The 26,573-nt window shown below is 46.9% G+C and overlaps 1 protein-coding gene across 5 annotated transcripts in view; it reads left to right on the top strand.

Moving 5' to 3' along the window:
* Positions 1 to 26,573, top strand: part of slc12a7b (solute carrier family 12 member 7b) — a 385,059-nt gene that overhangs the window by 34,336 nt on the left and 324,150 nt on the right. For 2 of the 5 annotated variants that reach the window (XM_070880503.1, XM_070880502.1), the window contains one exon: positions 5,197 to 5,305. The exons of 1 other annotated variant lie outside the window; for it this stretch is intronic. Coding sequence is in view for 2 of the 4 variants with exons in the window: in XM_070880500.1 (XP_070736601.1) it covers positions 26,390 to 26,533 (144 nt within the window). In the remaining 2 variants the exon portion in view is untranslated. Of the gene's footprint in view, positions 1 to 5,196; positions 5,306 to 26,374; positions 26,534 to 26,573 lie in introns of those variants that run through there. 2 more of the 5 variants (XM_070880500.1, XM_070880499.1) reach the window with 1 other exon arrangement.

The raw sequence follows: 26,573 nt of genomic DNA, 5'->3' as shown, positions 1-26,573 counted from the left end.
AAGAAAGGACTTGCATTTATATAGTGCCTTTCACGACCTCAGGACATTCCAAAAGCACTCCAATTAAGTACTTTTGAAGTGGTCACTGTTGTAATGTAGGAAACGTGGCAGTCAATTTGCACACAGCAAGGTCACGCAAACAGAAATGAAATACATGACCAAATAATCTGTTTTAGTGATGTTGGTTGAGGGATAAATATTGGCCAGAAGAACTCTCCAGCTCTTCTTCGAATAGTGTCATGAGATCTTTTACGTCCACTTGCGAGGGCAGACAGAGCCTCAGTGTCAACTGCGGCACAATGAGAAGCACTCTCGCCTCTGAGGCATAAGGTTGTGTGGTTCAAGTCCCATTCCAGACACTTGAGCACAAAAATCTAGGCTGACACTCCAGCGCAGAACTGAGGAAGTGCTCGGAGGTGCCGTCTTTTGGATGCGATGTTAAACTGAGGCCCTGTCTGCTCTCTCAGGTGGACATAAAAGATCCCATGGCACTATTTCGAAGAACAGGGTAGTTATCCCCGGTGTCCTGGCCAATATTTATCCCTCAATCAACATAATTAAAAAACAGATTTTCTAATCATCACATTGTTGTTTGCGGGAGCTTGCTGTGAGCAAATTGGCTATCGCATTTCCTACATTCCAACAGTGACTACACTTCAAAAAGTACTTTATTGGCTGTAAAGCGCTTTGCGACATCCAGTCGTCATGAAAGGTGCTATATAAATGCAACTCTTTCTTTTAACATCTCATCTGAATTATGGCACCTTTGACAATGCAGCACTGAGTTTCAGCCTAGATTTTGTGCTCAAGTCTCCGGAGTGGTGCTTGAACCCACGATCTTCTGACTCCGAGGCAAGAGTGCAACCAATGCGCCATGGCTGACACAAAGACATTTTACGGAATTAGTTTATAACGACATGTTAATTATATCAAAGTTGGGATCGACAGAGGCAAAGATTCATTACAATTTCAAAGATGCAGGTATAGATTCTACCTTATCTCCAACTATAATGTGGGATACATCTGTTGACTCTGCCAACTCCCAATATCACACGCAAACATGTTCCTGTGTCAGAGACCCTTAATATCAGAGCACCTGATATCTTAGTCTAAAGGTGTATTTGTTTACTTCATCAAGGATTCATTCAATGTTTTCCTTGGCTGGAGATGGTTTGGAGGCGAGAAGTGTGTTCATTCCAGCAGAGGGCTCAATTCAGACTATGAAGGAAAGAAATCAGAAACAAATATGTTCAGCAATTAGCTCTGGTGCTGCTCAGTCTATTTTTGGCAACAATAATGCATGTATAATTTTAATTAAAAAGTGCAATTACATTGCATGGAAAAATTGGATGAAACACAATACATGTTACAAATATAATTAAAATTATTAATAGGTAGACATTAGCTATCTATGTTCAACATAAAAATATGAATGACATTTGGAGTTAAGATCATTGTGATTGTGTTAGAGCACTCTTAGAAATGATAAAGCTGGCAACAGGGGCACTTCATATCCATTTTCATCAACTGAAGAAAAATAAATGCGACATATTAAGGATGTTGATACAAAGTGCCATTGGTTTATTTATGAAAGTTTACTTAAAGTTTCATGAGCAATGTATTCTCCAGGTCTCAATATGCTATACTTATGTGAAGAAATGTTTATAAGGAAAATTATTTTTTACAAGCTGCTCAGCTGTTGCCTGTTTCACCAGTTGTGTGTGGCCCCGAGGCCTGTTGTCCCAAGTCTCTTTTTCCCCATCCAGGAAAGAAGGGAAAGAAAGAACTTGCATTTATTTAGCACCTTTCACAACATCAAAAAAGTCCCAAAGCGCTTTACAGTTAATGAAGCATTCTTTTTTGAAGTGTAGTCACTGTTGTAATGTAGGAAACATTAATAATGTTATAGAGGACCTCCTGTGAAGTAGTTTATGGGTTCACCATTTCCAAAACAAGTGTAACATATTGAGACCTGGAGAATACATTGCTCATGAAACTTTAAGTAAACTTTTATAAATAAACCAATAGCACTTTATATCAACATCTTTGATATGTCACACTTCTTTTTCTTAAGTTAATGAAAATGTATCCATTTTGGGGTATCAGGGGCTATGGAGAAAAGGCAGGAAAATGGAGTTGAGGTACAGATCAGCCATGATCTAACTGAATGGCACAGCAGGCTTGAAACATAGAAACATAGAAACATAGAAAATAGGTGCAGGAGCAGGCCATTCAGCCCTTCTAGCCTGCACCGTCATTCAATGAGTTCATGGCTGAACATGAAACTTCAGTACCCCCTTCCTGCTTTCTCGCCATAACCCTTGATCCCCCGAGTAGTAAGGACTTCATCTAACTCCCTTTTGAATATATTTAGTGAATTGGCCTCAACTACTTTCTGTGGTAGAGAATTCCACAGGTTCACCACTCTCTGGGTGAAGAAGTTTCTCCTCATCTCGGTCCTAAATGGCTTACCCCTTATCCTCAGACTGTGACCCCTGGTTCTGGACTTCCCCAACATTGGGAACATTCTTCCTGCATCTAACCTGTCTAAACCCGTCAGAATTTTAAACGTTTCTATGAGGTCCCCTCTCATTCTTCTGAACTCCAGTGAATACAAGCCCAGTTGATCCAGTCTTTCTTGATAGGTCAGTCCCGCCATTCCGGGAATCAGTCTGGTGAATCTTCGCTGCACTCCCTCAATAGCAAGAATGTCCTTCCTCAAGTTAGGAGACCAAAACTGAACACAATACTCCAGGTGTGGCCTCACCAAGGCCCTGTACAACTGTAGCAACACCTCCCTGCCCCTGTATTCAAATCCCTTCGCTATGAAGGCCAACATGCCATTTGCTTTCTTAACCGCCTGCTGTACCTGCATGCTAACCTTCAATGACTGATGTACCATGACACCCAGGTCTCGTTGCACCTTCCCTTTTCCTAATCTGTCACCATTCAGATAATAGTCTGTCTCTCTGTTTTTACCACCAAAGTGGATAACCTCACATTTATCCACATTATACTTGATCTGCCATGCATTTGCCCACTCACCTAACCTATCCAAGTCACTCTGCAGCCTAATAGCATCCTCCTCGCAGCTCACACTGCCACCCAACTTAGTGTCATCCGCAAATTTGGAGATACTGCATTTCATCCCCTCGTCTAAATCATTAATGTACAATGTAAACAGCTGGGGCTCCAGCACAGAACCTTGCGGCACCCCACTAGTCACTGCCTGCCATTCTGAAAAGTACCCATTTACTCCTACTCTTTGCTTCCTGTCTGACAACCAGTTCTCAATCCACGTCAGCACACTACCCCCAATCCCATGTGCTTTAACTTTGCACATTAATCTCTTGTGAGGGACCTTGTCGAAAGTCTTCTGAAAGTTCAAATATACCACATCAACTGTTCTCCTTTGTCCACTTTACTGGAAACATCCTCAAAAAATTCCAGAAGATTTGTCAAGCATGATTTCCCTTTCACAAATCCATGCTGACTTGGACCTATCATGTCACCATTTTCCAGATGCACTGCTATGACATCCTTAATAATTGATTCCATCATTTTACCCACTACTGAGGTCAGACTGACCGGTCTATAATTCCCTGTTTTCTCTCTCCCTCCTTTTTAAAAAGTGGGGTTACATTGGCTACCCTCCACTCCATAGGAACTGATCCAGAGTCAATGGAATGTTGGAAAATGACTGTCAATGCATCCGCTATTTCCAAGGCCACCTCCTTAAGTACTCTGGGATGCAGTCCATCAGGCCCTGGGGATTTATCGGCCTTCAATCCCATCAATTTCCCCAACACAATTTCCCGACTAATAAGGATTTCCCTCAGTTCCCCCTCCTTACTAGACCCTCTGACCCCTTTTATATCCGGAAGGTTGTTTGTATCCTCCTTAGTGAATACCGAACCAAAGTACTTGTTCAATTGGTCTGCCATTTCTTTGTTCCCCGTTATGACTTCCCCTGATTCTGACTGCAGGGGACCTACGTTTGTCTTTACTAACCTTTTTCTCTTTACATACCTATAGAAACTTTTGCAATCCACCTTAATGTTCCCTGCAAGCTTCTTCTCGTACTCCATTTTCCCTGCCCTAATCAAACCCTTTGTCCTCCTCTGCTGAGTTCTAAATTTCTCCCAGTCCCCAGGTTCGCTGCTATTTCTGGCCAATTTGTATGCCACTTCCTTGGCTTTAATACTATCCCTGATTTCCCTTGATAGCCACGGTTGAGCCACCTTCCCTTTTTTATTTTTACGCCAGACAGGAATGTACAATTGTTGTAATTCATCCATGCGGTCTCTAAATGTCTGCCATTGCCCATCCACAGTCAACCCCCTAAGTATCATTCGCCAATTTATCCTAGCCAATTCACGCCTCATACCTTCAAAGTTACCCTTCTTTAAGTTCTGGACCATGGTCTCTGAATTTACTGTTTCATTCTCCATTCTAATGCAGAAATCCACCATATTATGGTCACTCTTCCCCAAGGGGCCTCGCACAAGGGCTGAATCGTACACTCTTTTACCTAATGTTCCTATGACGAACAATTCTTGTTAACCAATCAGTCAGCTGCCATGTCTTAGCATGCCAATCAACACTGCATGAGGTTTTGTAAATAACATCTAGAGCCAATCAGATAGACAACTTTTGGTGAATACTCACTGACTGGAACAATCCTAATTGGATATTTGACCTTTCCCACAAGTGAAAAATCTAACAGTATCTCTTTGTTTGCAAAAATTCAATATCAAAGCTTTTAAATATCCACAGATGATATGTTTGTATTTGATGGGCTTTCATTAATTCATTTCATCTTAGCATATAAAATTAGCCTTGTTACTTTCATGTTGCTTCGGGCTTTGCACAAAACTGAAACAAATTGAGCAACCTTCTGTGAGATATATATATTTATATGATGAACTTGATATATATCCATGAATTTCTGTCTCAGTTAATCAATGGATATTGAATTTTTGGAGCAGTTTCAATCCAGAATACATTATCAGCTTGTGTGTAATATGCAGCGCACTAACCGACAATATCAATTAATGAAGTGTCTATCTAACGTGAGAAAAACTTACTGAGTGCAAACCAAAAGAAACTCTTGTGTGTTATTGTCAGATACAAATGGAATAGGCCAAGCAGATTTGAAGCACAATCCTCAATTCCAGTATTATTTGTTGCTTTCAGAATTTGAACTATAACATAAAGTGGCAGATAATCATGGAGCCTGTTTCTCTTGTGTGATAAGCCAAAGAAGGAAAGATTAGAAGAGGTGACCAAAAGCTCTGTTAAAGAGGTGAGTTTTAAAAAAAGGTCTTAAAGGACAGGGAGGTGGGAAGGTGAAGAAGTTTAGGGAGGGTATTCCAAAATGTGGGGCTGGCATGTATTGATGTTTGGCGTCACTAGGCACCAGGGGGCGCCACTGTCGGAGGTCATCAGGCTGTACCCGCGTGTGTGCGGGCCCTGGTATATAAGTGCTGGTACCATGTCTTGTAGTCACTTTGGGTGTGAATAAAGTGGACCAGGTTTACACCTGAGTGAGATTACAGCAACAAGTCTTTTGAGTCATTATATACATAACATTTGGCAACGAGGTAACTTAAGAACCTTCGCATGCACAATGGCCACTATTGGAATTCTGGAGAGATTTGTGGATGGCAAGGATTGGGTGGATTTTATCAACCGCCTGGATCAGTATTTTGTGGCCAACAACATGGCGGGAGACGATGACGCAGTTAGGCGCCGGGCGGTTTTCCTCACTGTTTGTGGTTCAAGAATATATGGCCTCATGAAGAATCTGAGGGGATCATCACACCAAACGAGGGGATCATCATATCATGCTATCGCTTCTACACACATGTTCGTGCTGAGGGCCAGGATGTGTCGGGATTCGTTGCCGACCTGTGACGTCTTGCTGAGCCGTGTAAGTTCAGGACAATGTTGGAAGACATGCTGCGAAATTTCTTCGTGATAGGCATCAACCATGATGTGATTCTCCGGAAGTTATTGGTAGCAGAGACGCTGAATTTGAGCAAGGCCATCGCGACTGCCCAGGCATGCATGACGACTGAAGATAATTTGAGGCAGATATCATCAAAAAGTCAGAGCTCCATGGCAAGTACTGTAAACAAGATTGTGTCATCGTCTGGCAGAGCTGCTTATGGCAGGGCCTACTCGACTGCTTACGTGAAACCTGCAGCTGCTCAAAGTCCGCCAACTGATACGAATCCTATTTCACCCCGTTGGCGTTGTGGGGGCAATCATCAGTCTCATCAGTGTCGGTTTAGGCAGTACATCTGTAACGGCTGTTCCAAAATGGGGCATCCTCAGAGAACGTGCCCACAACTGAGCAAGCGTGCTGCCGCTCATCACATTGGTGATGATGACCAGTCTAGTGCTGGCCCGGATGCACAACCCGAGGAGGAAGTGTATGGTCTGTATTCGTTCTTGGGAAAGAACCAGCCGATAATGGTTAATGTGAAACTGAATGGCGTGCCAGTATCAATGGACTGGACACGGGTGCGAGTCAGTCAATAATGAGCCAAAGGACATTCGACAAGCTGTGGGACACTGAGGCGGCGCAGCCTAAGCTGAGTCCAGTCAATGCCAAGTTGCATACTTACTGTTCTGTATGCATGCCAATGATGTACTGAACACGAGACCTGAATGTACGTTCACCCTCCATATACCTTACCTGTACACCAGAGGGTGCTGCTGCTGGAGATCTAAGGGTCACCTGTACACTGCAGGTAACCCAGTATAAAAGGGAGCACACCTCTTGGTGTCCTCATTCGAGGAGCTGCAATAAAGGACTACAGTCTGTACAGTTCAAGTGCCATACCCCTGCCTCATGGAGTCATTAACAGAGTGCCTACATACACAATAACTGGCGACGAGGTCACGAATCCCACGCACAACATGTCTAATCTCAGCAACTTCCAACAATTCACTGATGATGAAGATTGGGACGCCTTCGTGGAAAGGTGAGAACACTTCTTCATTGCCAACAACCTGGATGGGGACTCACCAGCGTAGAGCCATCCTGCTTAGCAGTTGTGGGCCCACTACCGGCCTCGTCAGGGACCTTATCATCATCATCATCATAGGCAGCTCCTCAGAATCGAGGAAGACTTGCTTCCACTCCCAAAGTGAGTTCTCTGGTGGCTGAACAGTCCAATTCGAGAGCCACAGACCCTGTCACAGGTGGGACAGACATTCGTCAGGGGAAGGGGTGGGTGGGGCTGGTTTGCCGCGCGCTCCTTCTGCTGTCTTCGCTTGACCTCTTCACGTTCTTTGCGTTGAGATTCGAAGAACTCAATGCCCTCCCGGATGCACTTTCTCCACCTCAGGCGGTCTTCGGCCAGGGTCTCCCAAGTGTCAGTGGTGATGTCGCACTTTACCAGGAAGGCTTTGAGGGTGTCCTTGTAACGCTTCCGCTGCTCACCTTTGGCTCGTTTACCATGACGGAGCTCCGCATAAAGCATTTGCTTAGGGAGTCTCGTATCTGGCATGCGAACTATGTAGCCTTTCCAGCGAAGCTGATCGAATGTGGTCAGTGCTTCAATACTGGGGATGTTAGCATGGATGAGGACACTGATGTTGGTGCCCCTGTCCTCCCAGGGGATCCGCAGGATCTTGCGGAGACATCGTTGGTGATATATCTCCAGCGACTTGAGGTGCCTTCTATACATCGTCCATGCCTCAGATCCATACAGGAGGGCGAGTATTACTACAGCCCAGTAGACCATGAGCTTGGTGGTAGATTTGAGGGCCAGGTTTTCAAACACTCTTTTCCTCAGACGGCCGAAGGCTGCACTGGCGCACTGGAGGCGATGTTGAATCTACGCATCAATGGCTGCCTTTGCTGATAAGAGGCTCCCGTGATATGGGAAATGGTCCATGTTGTCGAGGGCTGCGCCGTGAATCTTGATGGTTGGAGGGCACTGCTGTGCGGCGGGGACAGGCTGGTGGAGGACCTTTGTCTTACGGATGTTAACGTAAGACCCATGCTTTCATATGCCTCAGTGAATACATTGACTATATCCTGGAGTTCAGCCTCAGAATGTGCGCAGACGCAGACATCGTCCGCGTACTGCAGCTCAATGACAGAGGTTGGGGTGATCTTGGACCTGGCCTGGAGGTGGCGTAGGTTAAACAGCTTCCCACTGGTTCTGTAGTTTAGTTCCACTCCAGCGGGGAGCTTGTTGATTGTGAGGTGGAGCATGGCGGCAAGGAAGATTGAGAACAGGGTTGGAGCGATGATGCAGCCCTGATGGACCCCGGTCCGGACGTGAATTGGGGCAGTAATGGATCCGTTGGTAAGGTTCACGGCCTGCATGTTGTCGTGAAGCAGGCAAAGGATGTTTATGGCTTTGCCTACCTCATGCAACGTTGGAGTTTCACTGAGTTGGTGGCGGGTCGCATGTTGCGGGATGGAGTCGAGAGTACTCAAGACAAAGGCAGAGTCTCGATTGAGGAGATCTTCAAAGTACTCCTTCCATTGGGCTCTGACATCCTCGGTGTCCTTGATGAGTGTTTCCCCGTTCTTGGCCAGGAGTGGGCTGGGGCCTTGGGGGCTTTGACTGCAATGAAGAATCCTCGCATATCATGGTGTTCAGCCAGTTGTTGTATCTCCTGTGCTTTCTCTATCCATCGCCTGTTCTTTAGGTCCCGGGTTTTTTGTTGGACCTGAGCCTTGAGCCGTCTACAATGTTGTTTTGCAGCTCCCGAGTTGGGTTGTTGCTTGAGACTCAGAAATGCTTTGCACTTGCGATCTATTAGTTCTTCGATCTCCTGATCATTTTCATCAAACCAGTCCTGATGTTTTCTGGTTGGGTGACCAATTGTCTCTTCACAGGCACTGGTTATAGAGGCATGGAGGGCAGACCAAGCACTGTGGGCATTCAGCATCTCAGGGTTATCAAGGTACACCAGATTGGCTGTGAGGCGCTGGCTGTGTAGGGCACTCTTAACTGGTTCTTTCAGTGCCCCGGCATTAACTTTTTTGCGGCACTGCTTCTGCTGTCCCCTCTGCTTTGGGGCTATGTTAATGTTGATGATGGATCGGATTAGACGGTCGTCCGTCCAGCAGTCGTCAGCTCCTGTTATGGCGCGGGTGATGCGCAGATCCTTGCGATCCCTGGCTCTTATGATGACATAGTCAAGCAGATGCCAGTGTTTGGAGCGAGGATGTTGCCACGATGCCTTGTATTTGTCCCTCTGGCGGAACAGGGTATTGGTGATAAGGAGTTCGTGTTCTAGACATTTTGTCAGGAGTAGGGTACCACTGGAGTTGACTTTCTCTACCCACTCTCTACCAATCACGCCTCCCCAGAGGGCTGTGTCTTTGCCGACCCTGGCATTAAAGTCACCCATGAGGATCAATTTGTCGCCCATGGGGACGCGGGACAAGGATGTCTCGAAGTTGGAATAAAAACCCTCTTTAGCGTCATCCGTTGCACCGAGTGTAGGGGCATACGCACTGATGACTGTGGCGCATTGGTTCTGGGATAGGATGAGACGAAGAGTCATGAGGCGTTCGTTAACCGCACAGGGGGAGTCTTTGAGGCGGTCGACCAGCTCATTCTTGACGGCAAAGCCGACTCCATGAAAGTGCCGTTCTGCCGCTGGTTTCCTTTTCCAGAAGAAGGTATAACCTCCGCCATGTTCCGTCAACTAGCCTTCCCCTGCCCGCCGGGTCTCGCTTAGGGCGGTGATGTCAATGTCAAAACGTCTGAGTTCCCGGGCAACTAAGACGGTGTGGCGTTCCGGCCTGTTGCAATTGGAATTGTCCATGCGGGTCCTGACGTTCCAGGTCCCGGACTTCATACTGATGAAGTGGAAGATGCCTGTGCGTGATTCTTTTAGCGTGGGGTGGCCGCTGCACACCGGCAACCACACGGGCTTAGCTGAGCAAGGTCTTGGTCCAGTGGCAAGGGGGTCTAAGACAACTGGAGACCAGGCACAGCCTAAAAAGCTACTTGCCTATGGTGAAGTGTTGGCCACAAGCTCGGCGCCGAGTAGCGCCATTGTTGGTAGATGGCCCGAGGCTTGGTAGGGGGGCAGGCATTACGAAGGTCACTTCCAAAGTTATTTTAAGAGTTCAAAGTTAGTAAAAATTCCAAATTTGTTTAAAAAGTTTCTAAGAGCTGTTAAAAAGTCTAAGATGTAGATCAATAATAGGTTATAAAAGTTTCCCCAATTGTTTAAAAGTTTAAGATTGATTAAGAGTCCGAGGAATTTTTTAAAAGTTTTTCCAAAGTTTCCAAAGTTATTAAAGGTTTCTCTAAGGTTTCCAAGTTGTTTAAAAGTTTTAAAAAGTTTAAAAGTTTTTCCAAATTGTTTAAAAAGTTATTCAGGTTGATTAAAAGTTTAATAAAAAAAATAGATTAAAAGTTGATTAAAATAATTGATTAAAAGTCTGAGGTGTAAGCCAGGTTACTCCCCTGGCACTGCTCCATGGGTGCCGCCAGCCCTCTGTTGTCCTGGACCGGCCCCGGAGTCCCTTCGGCCAGTTAGACGCCGGTCCCGGAGTCCCTTCGGCTGGTTAAATGCTGGCCATGGTGTCCCTTCGGCCAGCTCGGAGCCGGCCTCAACAGCAACCCCGGAGTCCCAGCGGCCCAATCCTCGTGTTATTTCTGGGTCTGCTGTAGGGTAAGGATATGGTCTCCTGTATTGCCCAGGGGAGTCGGCAAGGCCCTGAGATCGATGCAGGGTCCTTTTGGCCCGGGGTAGGTGCGAGCTGGTGCGGGGTCCTTTTGACTTGGGGTAGGGGCGAGCCGGTGCGGGGTCCCTTCGGCCCGGGGTAGGTGTGAACCGGTGCAGAGCCCTTTCGGCCCGGGATAGGTGCGAGCCGGTGCGGGGTCCCTTCGGCCCAGGGTAGGTGTGAGCCGGTGCGGGGTCCCAAGAGGGGGTACCAGTCTGCTGGTTGACAGCCTGGCCGAACTCGGGGGAACAATAGTCCGGCCAACAAGGAAGTCGGCCGGCAAAAGAAATACTAGCCCCAACAACGACAACAATGAAGAGCTATGGGGAACTCGTAACCCTAATACAAGAGCAACTGAAACCCAAAGAGAGCATCCTCACAGCCAGAAACCGGTTTTACACTCCGAAGGCCAAGAAATTGCTAAGTATGCTGCAGATTTAAGAAGGTTGGCTGCACCATGTGATTTTGGCGACCATCTCACCAAAGCACTAAAGGATATATTTGTTATCGGCCACGAGGGCCTCCTCCAAAAACTTCTCTCTGCGGACATCACAGTTACCCTGCAGAAGGCAATTAAAGTGAGCCAGGTGACGTTTTGGTCGGCGACTCCAAACGAATGATGACCCACACCCAGGACTCTAAACCGACGAGCGCAGTGAACAGAATGGCGACTTTCAAAGGCAGAAATGCTGCCCCGAGTCCTGCAAGCCTGAGTCCGCCACATGGGGCCAACCGGCTAGCCCCGAACTGGTGCTTTGGAGGAAACTACAGGGCCCACCAGTGCCGTTACAAAGACTATACCTGCAAAGGCTGCAATGCGAAAAGTCATCTTCAGAGAGTGTGCAGAAAAAGCTTTACTCATCACGTCGCTGAAGAGCTGGCTGATCACCTGGGCTCTGACACTGATGAAGATGAAGCTGCTCAACTCCTGGAAGAAGAGTACAGAATTTATACCTGCTCCACCGAGAGTTCCCTGTGGAAGATGGATGTGGACATCAATGGTGTTCCAGTTTCGATGGAGATCGACACAGGGGTGAGCCAGTCTTTGATGAGCCAGATGACCTTTGAAAAACTTTGGATCAATCCCGCCGAACGACCAAAACTGTCTCCTGTCCAGGCAAAGCTGCTTACCGACACCAAAGGCACCATCCCAGTCGTTGGCAGCGTGGAAGTCCAGGTCTCGCAGGGCAGCATGATGAACAAACTCCCCTTGTGGATTGTTGCCGGCGAGGTCCAACGCTGCTGGGAAGAAGTTGGATGAAGCAGGTCCAAATCGGTCGAAGCAACGACGGCCTCCGGGCCCCAGCGATCGACATCCCACACAGCCCCGAACTTAGATCCATCACTGCACCTAGAAATCTTACCATCCAGCTCCGCTGCACGGCAACGACTGCACAACAACTGGTGAGATCACCCAAACCGAACATCCAGACCTCACCTTCCAGGCCGTGGCTGGACTCCGAGGGAAGAAGATCGGCGAAAAAGGTGGATTCCCAACGTCTGTGGCCAAACCGGAGAAGAAGATCACCACAGCCTACCTCGAGGAGAGCGAGAAGATGGCGGCCGCACCACAAGGCGAAGAACCCAGAATCAAAATGGCTGTGACCATACCACGAGGGGCAGCGTTGAAGGAGCGACACGTGGCACCGAGCGGCGAACCGGATTGGAAGGCCCCCTTCAATGGAAACTGGTAACCCAAAGAAATTAAAGGGACAGTTTCACTCTAGGCACAGCGATGCCAAGGACATTAAAGTTAAAAGTGCAGTAAGCGAATGCAGGTTTGCAAATGTAATGTTGAATTGTGATGCTGGAGTAACTGATGAAAAAAAGGTAAGGAATGCTTGTGAAAGTGATGTTAGCAACAAGTTTGTACTGTTAAATGATGATGATAGAAATTATAATATGAGTAATGTAACCCTGTATGGAGACACCGATACACAAGAAAGTGTTGTAAGTGTTAAAAGTAATAATGTAAAGAGAGATAACAGTGTAAAATCGACTATTTGTGACCCGAGCCAATGTGTCATGTATGCAGAAAGTAGACTGTTAAAGGACACTGGGTTCTACAGGTACAATGTGGGAGACCCCCAAGTCCAGAGGGCTACCTGACCATGTAGCCTGGACTTTTGGGACAAATGTGATGCCCCAAGAAGGGCTCTCACACACCCAGTGGGAGCAGACCCACTGCAGGGACAGCGGTCAATGGGCAGCACAGCCACCACCATTGGCAACCTGCCCCAGATCGGCCCTACACCCCCTGGTCACCAGGGCCAACATCAGGAACGAGAGGCCAGTACCCTCCTGCTTTCCTGGCGGACCCTGGGATGACCAGACATCCACCACCAATGGAGGACAAGGAGCTCACACAGTTCTGTGGCCCTGCCCACCACCAAACACCACCACTTACCCACTTTACAGTGTATGTACCCTACCCATTGCACTGGCTCCCCCACTGAGGGATCCTACCACAGTGACACCCACATGGTCTGTGTGTGGGGGCGGGGGGAATGTATGATCCCGCCTCAAGCACAGGGATCACACCTGGCACCCACACAACCCTCACCCCAACCTCCCACAGCCCATTACTGATCACCTCCCCAGGTCATAGCAATAAGGGCTTGGAAAAGGCTTAGGGGGGAGTGTTGTTATATATGTATGCCAATGATGTAATGATGTACTGAACACTAGACCTGAATGTACCTTCACCCTGTATATACCTAACCTGTACACAAGAGGGTGCTGCTGCTGGAGACCTAAGGGTCACCTGTACACTGCAGGTAATTCAGTATAAAAGGGAGCTCACCTCTTGGTGTCCTCACTCAAGGAGCTGCAATAAGGGACTACAGTCTGTACAGTTCAAGTGCCATACCCCGCCTCGTGGAGTCATTACCAGAGTGCCTACATACACAATATTTACAATAAGGAACTCATACCGGTGATGGGCAGTGCAGTCGTCAAGGTGTCATATGATGGTGTGGTTCATGATCTTCCGTGATGGATCGTCCTAGGCAATGGTCCAACGCTGTTCAGCAGGAATTGGCTCGAGAAAATCAAGTGGAATTGGAACGATATCAAAGCATTATCATCGGTGAATGACACTTTGTGTGCTCAAGTGTTGAAGAAGTTTCCTTCTTTGTTTGAACTGGGCATTGGAAATTTTACGGGAGCCAAGGTGCAGATTCATCTGGATTCTGATGCAAGGCCTGTCTATCATAAAGCTCAGTCTGTTCCCTATATGATGAGGGAGATTGAAATTGAGCTTGACAGGCTCCAATGTGAAGGAGTCATATCACCGGTCGAGTTTAACGCGTGGGCCAGTCCTATTGTTCCTGTGTTGAAGAGTGATGGCACTGTCAGGATTTGTGGAGACTATAAGGTTACGATAAACCGATTTTCGAAACAGGATCAGTATCCGTTATCGAGAACTGATGACCTGTTCGCCATGCTAGCTGGTGGAAAGTCGTTCACTAAACTGGATCTGACGTCGGTTTGTATGACACAGGAGCTTGTTGACCTTTGGAAGGAACTTACCTGCATCAACACCCATAAAGATCTGTTTGTCTACAACAGGTGTCCTTTTGGAATTCGTTCGGCTGCAGCCATATTTCAGAGGAATATGGAAAATCTACTAAAGTTCGTCCCTAGAACTGACATGTTTCAAGATGACATTCTGGTCACAGGTCACGACACGGCTGAACAATCTTGAGGAAGTTCTACGTCGATTGGACAAAGTGGGACTCAGGCTGAAATGTTCAAAGTGTGTCTTCTTGGCACCTGAATTGAATTCCTGGGGAGGGAGATTGCTGCTGATGGCATCAGGTCTGTGGATTTGAAAACCAAGGCCATCAAAAATGCACCCAGGCCTCAGAATGTGACGGAGCTGCATTCATTCCTTGGGCTACTCAACTACTTCGGGAATTTTTTACCCGGATTGAGTACTTTACTAGAGCCACTGCACATGCTACTCAGAAAAGGCAACAACTGGGTCTGGGGTATATCTAAAAGATAGAGCTTTTGAGAAAGCTAAGAATCTGCTCTATTCAAACAAGCTGCTGGTTCACTATTGATATGTCCTTACTATACAGTATAAATACACACGAGGCCCATACTTGAGAGAAGGTCACTCTGTGACCAGTTACCTTTATTACCAAGACCTCAAGTGATGAAGGTGGGTGGAGCTTCCCCTTTTATACCTGAAAGTCCAGGTTAGGAGTGTCTCCCACAAGTTCACCCCATTGTGGTCAATGTTCTCAAGGTGTACAACTTAGGTCAGCTTATACATGGGTTACAATGATAGTTGAATACATGACATCACCTCCCCCCAAAGTCTTATTGGGATCACAGGTTAAGTCTCTCTGGTGGTTTACGCTCCCTTGTAGAGCGCCTGAGTTGGGGCTCCGGTTGTTGGGCGCTAACCTGAGTGTCTGCTGTTTGTGGTGCGTCAGGCCTGTCCGGACTGCCCACAGTGGCTGGGCTCTCCTCCACTTGGTTCCGGTGTTCGGTCACCTGTGGTGGAGTAAACTCTACTTCGTGTTCTTCCTCCTCTTCCTCTATAGGGTTGCTGAACCTCCTTTTAGTTTGATCCATGTGTTTGCGGCAGATTTGTCCATTGGTAAGTTTAACGACCAAAATCCTATTCCCCTCTTTGGCAATCACAGTGCCTGCAAGCCGTTTGGGCCCTGCAGCGTAATTAAGGACAAAAACAGGGTCATTGACATCAATACATGGCGTCCTCGCATTCCTGTCATGGTTGTCACATTGTGACTGACGCCTGCTCTCAACAATTTCTTTCATAGTAGGGTGTATAAGGGATAACCTGGTTTTGAGCGTCCTTTTCATTAGCAGCTCTGCGGGTGGAACCCCTGTGAGCGAGTGTGGTCGGGAACTATTGGACAACAGAAGACATGATCAGCGGCTTTGTAGGGAACCTCCTTGGATTCTGAGCATCCCCTGTTTGATTATCTACATGCTCATTCCGCCTGGCCATTTGAGGCCGGCTTGAACGGTGCCTTTTTGACATGGTTGATTCCATTGCCGGCCATGAAGTCCTGGAATTCAGTGCTTGTGAAGCTCGGGCCATTGTCGCTGAGCAAGACATCCGGTAGACCATGGGCGGCGAACATTGCCCGTAGACTTTCTACCGTGGCAAAGGATGTGCTTGAATTTAAAATGGCATACTCAATCCATTTGGAGTAGGCGTCTACTACAACCAAAAACATTTTTCCCATGAAAGAACCTGCATAGTCCACATGGATGCGTGACCATGGCTTGGCGGGCCAGGACCAGGGGCTAAGGGGGGCTTCCCTGGGTGCGTTGCCCAGCTGAGCACATGTGTTGCACCTGCGAACACAAAGTTCCAGGTCTGCATCTATCCCTGGACACTAAACGTGTGACCTGGCAATTGCCTTCATCGTGACAATGCCCGGGTGCTCGTTGTGAAGTTCTCTATAAACACCTCTCTGCCCATCTGGGGCATGACTACTCGGTTTCCCCACAGTAGGCAATCAGCCTGAATCGAGAGTTCATCCTTGCGCCTATGAAACGGTTTAAATTCCTCAGGGCATGTCCCGTACGTGGCTGCCCAGTCCCCATTCAGGACACATTTCTTAACTAAAGACAGTAAGCGGGTCTTTATTTGTCCAGACTTTAATCTGATGGGCTGTCACAGGTGAGCCTTCACTTTCGAAAGCTTCAACAGCCATAACCATCTCAGCATCATGCTCAGTTGCCCCCTCAGTGGTGGCTAGTGGGAGCCTGCTGAGTGCATCGGTGCAGTTTTCAGTGCCCAGTCTGTGCCAAATTGTGTAGTCATAGGCGGCTAACGTAAGTGCCCACCTCTGTATGCGGGCCGATGCATTTGCATTTATGGCCTTGTTGTTGGCCAAAAGGGATGTTAGGGCTTTGTGATCTGTCTCCAGCTCAAATTTCCCGCCAAACAGGCACTAGTGCATTTTTTTTTACTGCATATACACATGCTAGCGCTTCCTTTTCTACCATCCCGTAGCCCCTTTCTGCCTGGGACAGACTTCTGGAGGCATAAGCTACCGGCTGTAACTGACCATTGGCATTCACATGCTGCAACACACACCCGACCCCATAGGATGACGCATCGCACGTTAAAACAAGTTTCTTACATGGGTCATATAACGTTAACAGTTTGTTAGAGCACGCAATTTGTTATGCTCCATCAAAAGCCCTTTCCTGGTTGTCTCCCCAGACCCAATCACGATCTTTGCGTAGGAGCACGTGTAGTGGCTCTAACAGTGTGCTCAATTTGGGAAGAAAGTTGCCAAAATAGTCCAGGAGCCCCAGGAACGAACGCAGCTCCGTCGTGTTACGGGGTCTGGGTGCTTTCTGGATCGCTTCCGTTTTGGACGCAGTAGGTCTGATCCTATCTGCTGCTACCCTCCTCCCCATGAATTCTACCTCTGGAGCTAAGAAGACGCACTTCACCTTTTTCAGTCGCAGCCCTACCCAGTCCAGTCTGCATAGCACCTCCTCCAGGTTGTGGAGGTGTTCTTCAGTATCGCGACCCGTGATGAGGCTGTCATCTTGAAAAACCACCATCCTTGGAATCGACTTGAGGAGGCTTTCCAGATTTCGCTGAAAGATCGCGGCGGCCGAACGAATCCCGAACGGACATCTGTTATACTCAAACAACCCCTTGTGTGTCGTGATGGTGGTCAGCTTCTTCGGCTCACTCGCCAGCTCCTGGGTCATGTAAGCTGAGGTCAGGTCCAATTTTGAAAAAAGTTTGCCACCGGATAGCATCGCATCTCGGTAGTGGGTACTGGTCTTGGAGTGACACCCGATTGGTGGTGGCCTTGTAATCGCCACATATCCTGACCGACCCATCCGCCTTGAGCACCGGCACGATCAGGCTCGCCCAGTCACTGAATTCGACTGGCGAGATGATGCCTTCCCTCAGCAGGCGGTCCAATTCGCATTCTATCTTTTCCCGCATCACGTAAGGCACTGCTCTGGCCTTGTGATATACTGGCCTGGTGTCCGGGTTTATGTGAATCACTACCTTTGCCCCCATGAAAGTGCTGATGCCGGGTTGAAATAATGAGTCGAATGTGTCCAGGACCTGTGAGCATGATACTCGCTCCACAGAAGAAATTGCATTGACATCGTCCCATTTCCAGTTCATGACAACAAGCCAACTCCTCCTCAGAAGTGCGGGACCGTCCCCCGGGACAATCCAGAGTGGCAACCTGTTCTCCGAATCTTTGTAGGTCACGACTACCGTGGCACTGCCTAACACCGGAATGATCTCCTTTATATATGTCCGTAGCTGTGTGTCAATCGGCAGTAATTTTGGCCTCCTGGCCTTGGACACTCACAACCTTTCAAACTGTTTGATACTCATCAGGGATTGGCTGGCCCCCGTGTCTAGCTCCATTAATACTGGGATGCCATTGAGGAGCACTTTCATCATTATCAGTGGCGTCCTGGTATATGAACTGTATATGTGCTCCACATGAACTCGCTGAACTTCAGCTTCCAGCGATTTCCCCCAGTATTCATTTGGCCTCGTAGGGCTTACATCCGGCCCATCCTCCTCGTACATCAACCTGGCTGTAGGCTTCCTGCACATACGCACCAAGTGACCGCTGACGTTGCAGTTTCTGCAGGTATATTGCTGATACCTGCAAGCTCTGGCTGGGTGTTTGGCTCTACACTTCCAGCATGAGCTGGAGGCCCCATTGTTGGAAACAAAAGATCCATTACCAGTCGATCGTCTCTGACTGTCTCTGTAACTGTCCTTAAGCGCACCATTAACAGGTGTTGATGGCCCCATTACTGGCCGCATTGTCCATTGCGATGGCATGAATCGCCGTTCAGCCAGCCATTGTCTCTGTTGAATTCCCCATTTGGGTTCGACTGCATGCTGGGGCATGTCCTATTGCCCTTGTCTGCCGAGAGAACTGTGTGCCGCATTAACAGTGTTGACTCCCTCGTTGTTTGCCGCATTTGAGCCAAGCTTTTTGTCATACATCATTCTGGTTTCTTCCTCCCCTGAGATAAATGTCTGGGCTGTCAGAGCCGCCGCTTCCAAGGTCAAGTCTTTGGTCTCAATCAGTTTCCTGAAAACCCCAGCGTGCCCGATGCCCTCAATAAAAAGTCTCGCAGCATCTCCGCTCTGCATGCATCTGGGAACTTACATAGGCTCTCCAGTCGCCGGAGATCTGCCACGAAGTCTGGAACGCTTTGCCCTTCTTGCCGCCAGTGCGTGTAAAACTGGTGTCTCGCCATGTGCATGCTGCTCACCGGTTTAAGGTGTTCCCCAATCAACTTACTGAGCTCTTCGAACGTCTTGTCCGCCGGCTTCTCTGGCGCTAGAAGGTCCTTCATCAGGGAGTACGTTCTGGATCCACAAACCGTCAGGAGATGAGCCCTGCATTTGTCGGCCGAATCCTGTCCCAACTATTCCTTAGTGACAAAACTTTGCTGTAGTCTCGCAATAAAGTCGTCCCAATCATCACCAACACGTCACCTCTCTTCTGTGCTGCTAGTGGCCATGCTCGCGTGGTTTAAATCCCAGTTTGTTGTTGCCAGTGATATGTCCTTACTATACAGTATGAATGCACACGAGGACCATACTTGAGAGAAGATCACTCTGTGACAGTTACCTTTATTACCAAGACCTCAAGTGATGAAGGTGGGTGGAGCTTCTCCTTTTATACCTGAAAGTCCAGGTTAGGAGTGTCTCCCACAAGTTCACCCCCTTGTGGTCAATGTTCTCAAGGTGTACAACTTAGGTCAGCTTATACATGGGTTACAATGATAGTTGAATACATGACAACTATGCCAGAAGGCATTTGACAAGGCACCACACAAAAGGTTACTGCACAAGATAAAAATTCATGGGGTTGGGGGTAATATATTAACATAGATAGAAGATTGGCTGAAAAACAGAAAACCAAGAGTCGGGATAAATGGTTCATTCTCTGGTTGGCAATCAGTAACGAGTGGGGTGCCGCAGGGATCAGTGCTGGGACCCCAACTATTTACAATCTATATTAATGATTTGGAAGAGGGGACTGAGTGTAATGTAGCCAAGTTTGATCACGATACAAAGATGGGAAGAAGGGCAACGTATGAGGAGGACATAAAGAGGCTGCAGGAGGACATAGACAGGCTAAGTGAGTGGGCAAGAATTTGGCAGATGGAGTATAATGTTGGAAAGTGTGAGGTCATGCACTTTGGCAGAAAAAAATCAAAGAGCAAGTTATTTAAATGGAGAAAGATTGCAAAGTGTTGCAGTACAGCGGGACCTGGGGGTACTTGTGCATGAAACATAAAAGGATCGTATGCAGGTACAGCAAGTGATCAGGAAGGTCAATGGAATCATGGCCTTTATTGCAAAGGGGATGGAGTATAAAAGCAGAGAAGTCTTGTTACAGCTGTACAGGGTATTGGTGAGGCCACACCTGGAATACTGTGTGCAGTTTTGGTTTCCATATTTACGAAAAGATATACTTGCTTTGGAGGCAGTTCAGAGAAGGTTCACTAGGTTGATCCCGGGGATGAGGGGGTTGCCTCATGAGGAAAGGTTGAGTAGGTTGGGCCTTTACTCATTGGAATTCAGAAGAATGAGAGGTGATCTTATCGAAACGTATAAGATTATGAAGGGGCTTGACAAGGTGGATGCAGAGAGGATGTTTCCACTGGTGGGGGAGACTAGAACTAGAGGGCATGATCTTAGAATAAGGGGCTGGCCATTTAGAATTGAGATGAGGAGAAATGTCTTCTCAGAGGGTTCTGAATCTGTGGAATTCGCTGCCTCAGAGAGCTGTGGAAGTTGGGACATTAAATAAATTTAAGACCGAAATAGTTTCTTGAGCGATGGGGGTTGAGGGGTTATGGGGAGCGGCGGGAAGTGGAGCTGAGTCGCCATTATCTTATTGAATGGCGGAGCAGGCTCGAGGGGCCTTATGGCCTACTCCTGCTCCTATTTCTTATGATCCGTGTAAGCGTCTTGTATTGGCCTGTGATGCTTCATCATATGGGGTTGGCTGTGTACTCCAACAAGCAAATGAGTTGGGTAAACTACAACCTGTTGCGTATGCTTCGAGAAGTTTGTCAAAAGTGGAAAGAGCCTACAGCATGGTAGAAAAAGCTTTGGCCTGTGTGTATGGGGTAAAAAAAATGCATCAGTACCTGTTTCGTCTTCGCTTTGAACTTGAAGCGGATAACAAGCCACTCATTTCATTGTTTTCGGAAAACAAAGGTATCAATACCAATGCATCGTCCCGCATTCAGAGGTGGGCACTGACGCTGTCTGCCTATGATTATGTTATTCGTCACAGACCGGGCACTGAGAATTGTGCCAATGTACTGAGTCATCTGCCTTTGCCCACACCAGATATGGAAACGCCTCAACCTGCAGATCTACTGTTAGTAATAGAGGCTTTTGAGAATGAAGGTACCCCTGTCACTGCTCAACCAGTTAGGATCTGGACCAGCCATGACCCTATTTTATCAGTTGTAAAACATTGTGTCCTCAGTGGTGATTGGTCTGCAATACCATGGAGATGTGTGATGAGACCAAACCTTACAACCGTTGCAAAGATGAACTGTTCATTCAGTCAGATTGTCTTCTGTGGGGCAATCGTGTTGTTATGCCCAAAAAAGGCAGAGAAAAATTTGTACATGAACGACATAGCACTCATCCTGGCATTGTCATGATGAAAGCCATTGCCAGGGCTTATGTTTGGTGGCCTGGAATTGACTCTGATCTGGAATCATGTGTGCATCAGTGCAATACTTGCCTGCAGTCAAGTAAAGTACCAGCGGAATCTCCGCTGAGTCTTTGGTTGTGGTCATCTAAACCATGGTCGAGGATACACATCGATTTTGCGGGCCTTTACCTGGGAAAGATGGTTTTTGTTGTGGTGGATGCATATTCAAAGTGGATAGAGTGTATCATTATGTCATCCAGTACGTCCACAGCTACCATTGAGAGCCTTCGTGTCATGTTTGCTACTCACGGTTTGCCTGACATTGTTGTGAGCGACAACGGATCTTGCTTCACAAGTCTGGAGTTTCAAGAGTTCATGAAACTCAATGGTATTAAACATGTGAGGTCAGCCCCATTCAAACCTGCTTCTAATGGTCAAGCAGAGCGTGCTGTTCAAACGATCAAGCAGAGCATGAAACATGTAACTCAGGGTTCACTGCAGACTCGTTTGTCACGCATATTGCTTAGTTACAGGACAAGACCTCACACGCTCACCGAGGTCTCTCCTGCTGAACTACTGATGAAGAGAAGTCTCAAGACCAAGCTTTCTCTTGTTCATCCCGATTTGAATAATTGTGTTGAAAACAGACGTCAAAGTCATCAATTGTATCAAGATCGTGCTGCTGTGTCACGTGATATTTCTGTCAATGATCCGGTTTATGTATTGAACTATGGTCAAGGTCCAAAGTGGATCGCCGGTACTGTCACAGCCAAGGAGGGTAACAGAGTGTTTATTGACATGCTCAAGAATGGGCAAACATGCAAGAGACATGTTGATCAAGTGAAACTGCAGCACACGGATGAACTGGAACCACTTGAGGAAGATGCAGTCAGTGACCAACCAACCAATGGTCATTCATCAGAAGACTTTACTGTCATTATCGAACCTGGACTTTGTCTCTGACATGGTCATTACCACTCCCATCAGATCGGCTACTCAGCCTCCAGTCATAACTGACTCAGAATGCTCGCCCAGAACTGGAGTTGAACTGAGACGATCAACTCGTGAGTGGAAAGCCCCAGACCGTCTTAATTTGTAAAGAGACTGATACTAAGATCTTGAAGGGGGATGTTGTGATGTATTGATGCTTGGGGTCACTGGGCATCAGGGGGCACCACTGTCGGAGGTCATTGGGCTGTACACGCGCGTGTGTGCGGGCCTGGTATATAAGTGCTGGTACCATGTCTTCTGGTCACTTTGGGCATTAATAAAGTGGACCAGGTTTACACCTGAGTGAGTTTCCAGCAACAAGTCTTTTGAGTCATTATATACACACCAGGAGCCTAGGCAGCTAATACTGGGGCATGGGAAGGAGAGATGCACAGGAGGCTAGAGTCAGAGGAACAGAGAGTTCTGGGGGAGGCGGGGTTTTGGGACTGCAGGTGGTTACAGACATAGTGATGGCTTGGCCATAAAGGCATTTAAACACAAGGATAAGACTTTTAAATTTGAGGCATTGGAGGACCAAGAGCCAATGTAGGCTAGCAAGCAGGATAAGATACAGGTTGCGTTTTGGATAAGATGAAGTTTCCAAAGCGTGGAGGATGGGAAGCCAATTGAGAGCAGTGGAGCAATCGGTTTGGAGATGATAAAGGCAGGGATGAAGGTTTCAGCAGTGAATGGGCTGAGGCAGGCCATGTTACAGAGGTGGAAGTAGGCAATGTTTAATACCATCAAATATGATGAAAGGTGTTCATTAGCATCTTTTTTCTTTTTGCCCAGGCGTTTTCTTTTGACATGTCTCCAAGATGGCAAAGGTGTCCAACTTACGAGATGCACCGTAACTGCTGCATTACAGTAAGGGCATAGGTTCTTCAGGCTATCTAATACTGCCGTGCCTGCTGATAGCTTGATCACAAAGCAGCCATCTTCATCATTGTCCCTGGTCACCATATCTGTTGACCTGTCTTGTGCTGCCACAACGCGAATTGCAGCGGTTCAAGAAGGTGGCTCACCACCACCTTCTCAAGGAAATTATGGATAGGCAATAAATGCTGGTCTCGGAACGAATTTTTAAAAATCAGCTGAGTCAAGTACCTCTTGACTGTCGGCCGACAGCTGTGATGTATACCTCAAAGTTTGCTTTAGAAGGCATGTCAAGAAACTCACTAAGTCAATCAAGGGGGTGTTCAAGGGTGCAACCATCAATGGCTGATTATTCTGGCTTCACATCAATGTCCTGAATCATGCCACCTTTAGTGATGTCCACTTTGCACCAACACTTAGTGGTAGTCTACAGAGTGACCTCTATGGAGTGACCTCAGAGCAGGCAAAGGTCAAAAGTTCTACTGAAACTCTGAAGTCCAACTGTGGCACCTGACTGGCACCGTAATCCACCACTTAGCATTTGAGATATATGTGCTTAACACTTATGATGATGCCCATATTACAAGGCTGTTGAGGCTGACACATCCAATGCAGTAGTGAGGGAGTGCTGTACTATCGGAGGTGCTGTCTTTTGGATGAGACATTAAACCGATGACCCATTTGCCCACTCCTGTGGACGTAAAATATCTCATGGCACTATTCAGAGAAGAGCAGGGAAGTTCTCCCTGGTGTTCTGGCCAATATTTATCCCTCAACCAACACCACAAAAAAATAGATTATCTGGCCATGATAAGATTGCTGTTTGTGGGATCTTGATGTGTGCAAATTGGCTGCCGTGTTTCCTACATTACTACAGTGACTATGTTCAAAAGTACTTCATTGGCTGAAAAGTGCTTTGGGACATCCTGAAGTCGTGAAAGGCACTATATAAATGCAAGTCTTTCCCTTTTTTCTTTTTTAAATGGAAGCTTCATCTCTCACCAGCCATCTACAGTATAGATTCACAGCACCTTCTTCCCTATAGAAGTAGCACAGTTTGGTATTGTGACATTTTTTCACCTCTACATCCACCCATTGTTAGCCTTTAATTCTTCCACTCCTAGTTCTTGTGAATGGGTAACTGCCTTCTTATTTAGCAGTGGGTCACTGGCTGGCAGACTTATTATTGGGCATACATCATCATCATCATAGGCAGTCCCTTGAAATTGAGGAAGACTTGCTTCCACTCCAAAAGTGAGTTCTCAGGTGACTGAAGAGTCGAATTCGAGAATTACAGTCTCTGTCACAGGTGGGACAAACAGTCATTGGAGGAAAGGGTGGGTGGAGAGTCTGGTTTGCTGCATGCTCCTTCCACTGCCTGCGCTTGTTTTCTGCATGTTCTCGGCGACGAGACTCGAGGTGCTCAGCGCCCTCCCGGATGCTCTTCCTCCACTTAGGGCAGTCTTTGGCCAGGGATTCCCAGGTATTGGTGGGGATGTTGCACTTTGAGAGTGTCCTGGAAACGTTTCCTCTGCCCACCTGGGGCTCGCTTGCCTTGTCAGAGTTCCGAGTAGAGTGCTTGCTTTGGGAGTCTTGTGTCCGGCATGCGGACAATGTGGTCTGCCCAACGGAGCTGGTCGAATGTAATCAGTGCTTCGATGCTGGGGATGTTGGCCTGATCGAGAACACTGACGTTGGTGTGTCTGTCCTCCCAGGGGATTTTTCTAGGATCTTGCGGAAGCATCGTTGGTTTAATTTCTCCAGTGATTTGAAGTATCTACTGTATATGGTCCTTGTCTCTGAGCCATAGAGGAGGGAGGGTATCACTACAGTCCTGTAGACTATAAGCAACAACACCTTATCCACAGCCATATGGACAAGCTGCCATATGTGCTTTTGATTGTCATCTAGGTGCTCGTCCTCTTCATCCTTCATCAGCATTGAGAGAAAGTGTTAATATTAAATTGTTCGGCAATCTTACTCTATTAATCTCTATCTTCACATGAAAAGTCTTACACACTACCTTGTTTTTCACAATCATTTGTAATCCATTTATGAACCACCTATGATCAGAAGACCATATATGTACAGCACAGAGAAAACTTGGGTAAAACATCAACCTCAAGGGTAGAACATCTTGAGTAATGATGGTTTGACTTTACTAACCAATACTTTATCTTAACTGATCTTATTTTATGGGTTTTTACACAGTGCTAACCAACAAAGAAAACACTTGTATAATGAAAAAAAATTATTGAGATATTTTGTTATGCATGAGTTTGATTTTGATTTTCTACTGTTTCTTAGCAACAATGTTGTAACATAATGCAATCAGTTGGAAATCTTGAATTATTGCTTATTATTTGGAACCCGATTGTCTGTATGAAGTAGCCACGACCTTTTAATCGCCGGGTTAATGGAAAAATCATTTTAGTGTTATTGCAATTACTTCCACCAGAAAATCAACAAACTGTACAGATTTCAATATTATCTCATCTATAGCAGGAATATCATTGCTCAACATGGGTTGATACAAAGGTAATGAAGCACAAAACCATAGATCATCCCGGCCCTAGCAGTTCAATCTCCAGGTGAATTGCTGGTTTTCTTCACGTTAGTGGGCCCAATAAGTCAAACAGCTTGCTGTATGTACATGGGCAGTCAAGACTCGAGGTGCTGAATGGGCTACTCCTGTTCCTATGTTCTTCTCTTCCTATGAGTGTAGTCTTCAGTTGAAGCAGGGTTAGAAGGCGGGGTATAATTGGATTTGAGCGTGTAGCCTAATACAGACCCAATTTTAAAGTCATATATTCGACCCTTATTGTATTCTCATTATAAATTCCTATGTCCATATTTATAACGAGAACTGCTTATGTAAATGTGTCACACTGTAATTACACCTTCCTGCCGATGGTGGCATTGCAGCACCTCAATTGGGGGAGGCTGTAATTACATAGTTGGTTGTGGGTATAGCGATTTATTATAGAAAAAGTTGACAGGAAGTGCACACAGATGCAAGTTACACATATTGCAAATAGAACAGCTTCCAAAGGAACTGTTTACATCTCCTGTAATCCCATCTTTATATGAATCTGGAATCAACCTGAAGCTGAGTCTTCTGATGTGTCTGTGGTCATCTATGCTGGTTGGAGTCTCCAATTTTGTGGCCAGGCCTTCCACGTGTCCTGCTCCATTACTCTGCCTGGCCAAACCAAAGGAGAATAGGAGGAGCGACCAAAGGTTTGGTCAAAGAGGTGTGCACAAAGTGAGTAGTTACATCCACCATAACCTAACATTAAAAATGT

Source organism: Pristiophorus japonicus, chromosome 5, assembly GCF_044704955.1.
Source record: "Pristiophorus japonicus isolate sPriJap1 chromosome 5, sPriJap1.hap1, whole genome shotgun sequence".
NCBI lineage: Eukaryota > Metazoa > Chordata > Chondrichthyes > Pristiophoridae > Pristiophorus > Pristiophorus japonicus.
Note: the sequence above shows the minus strand (reverse complement) of the source record. Positions and strands in the feature narration are given on the sequence as shown.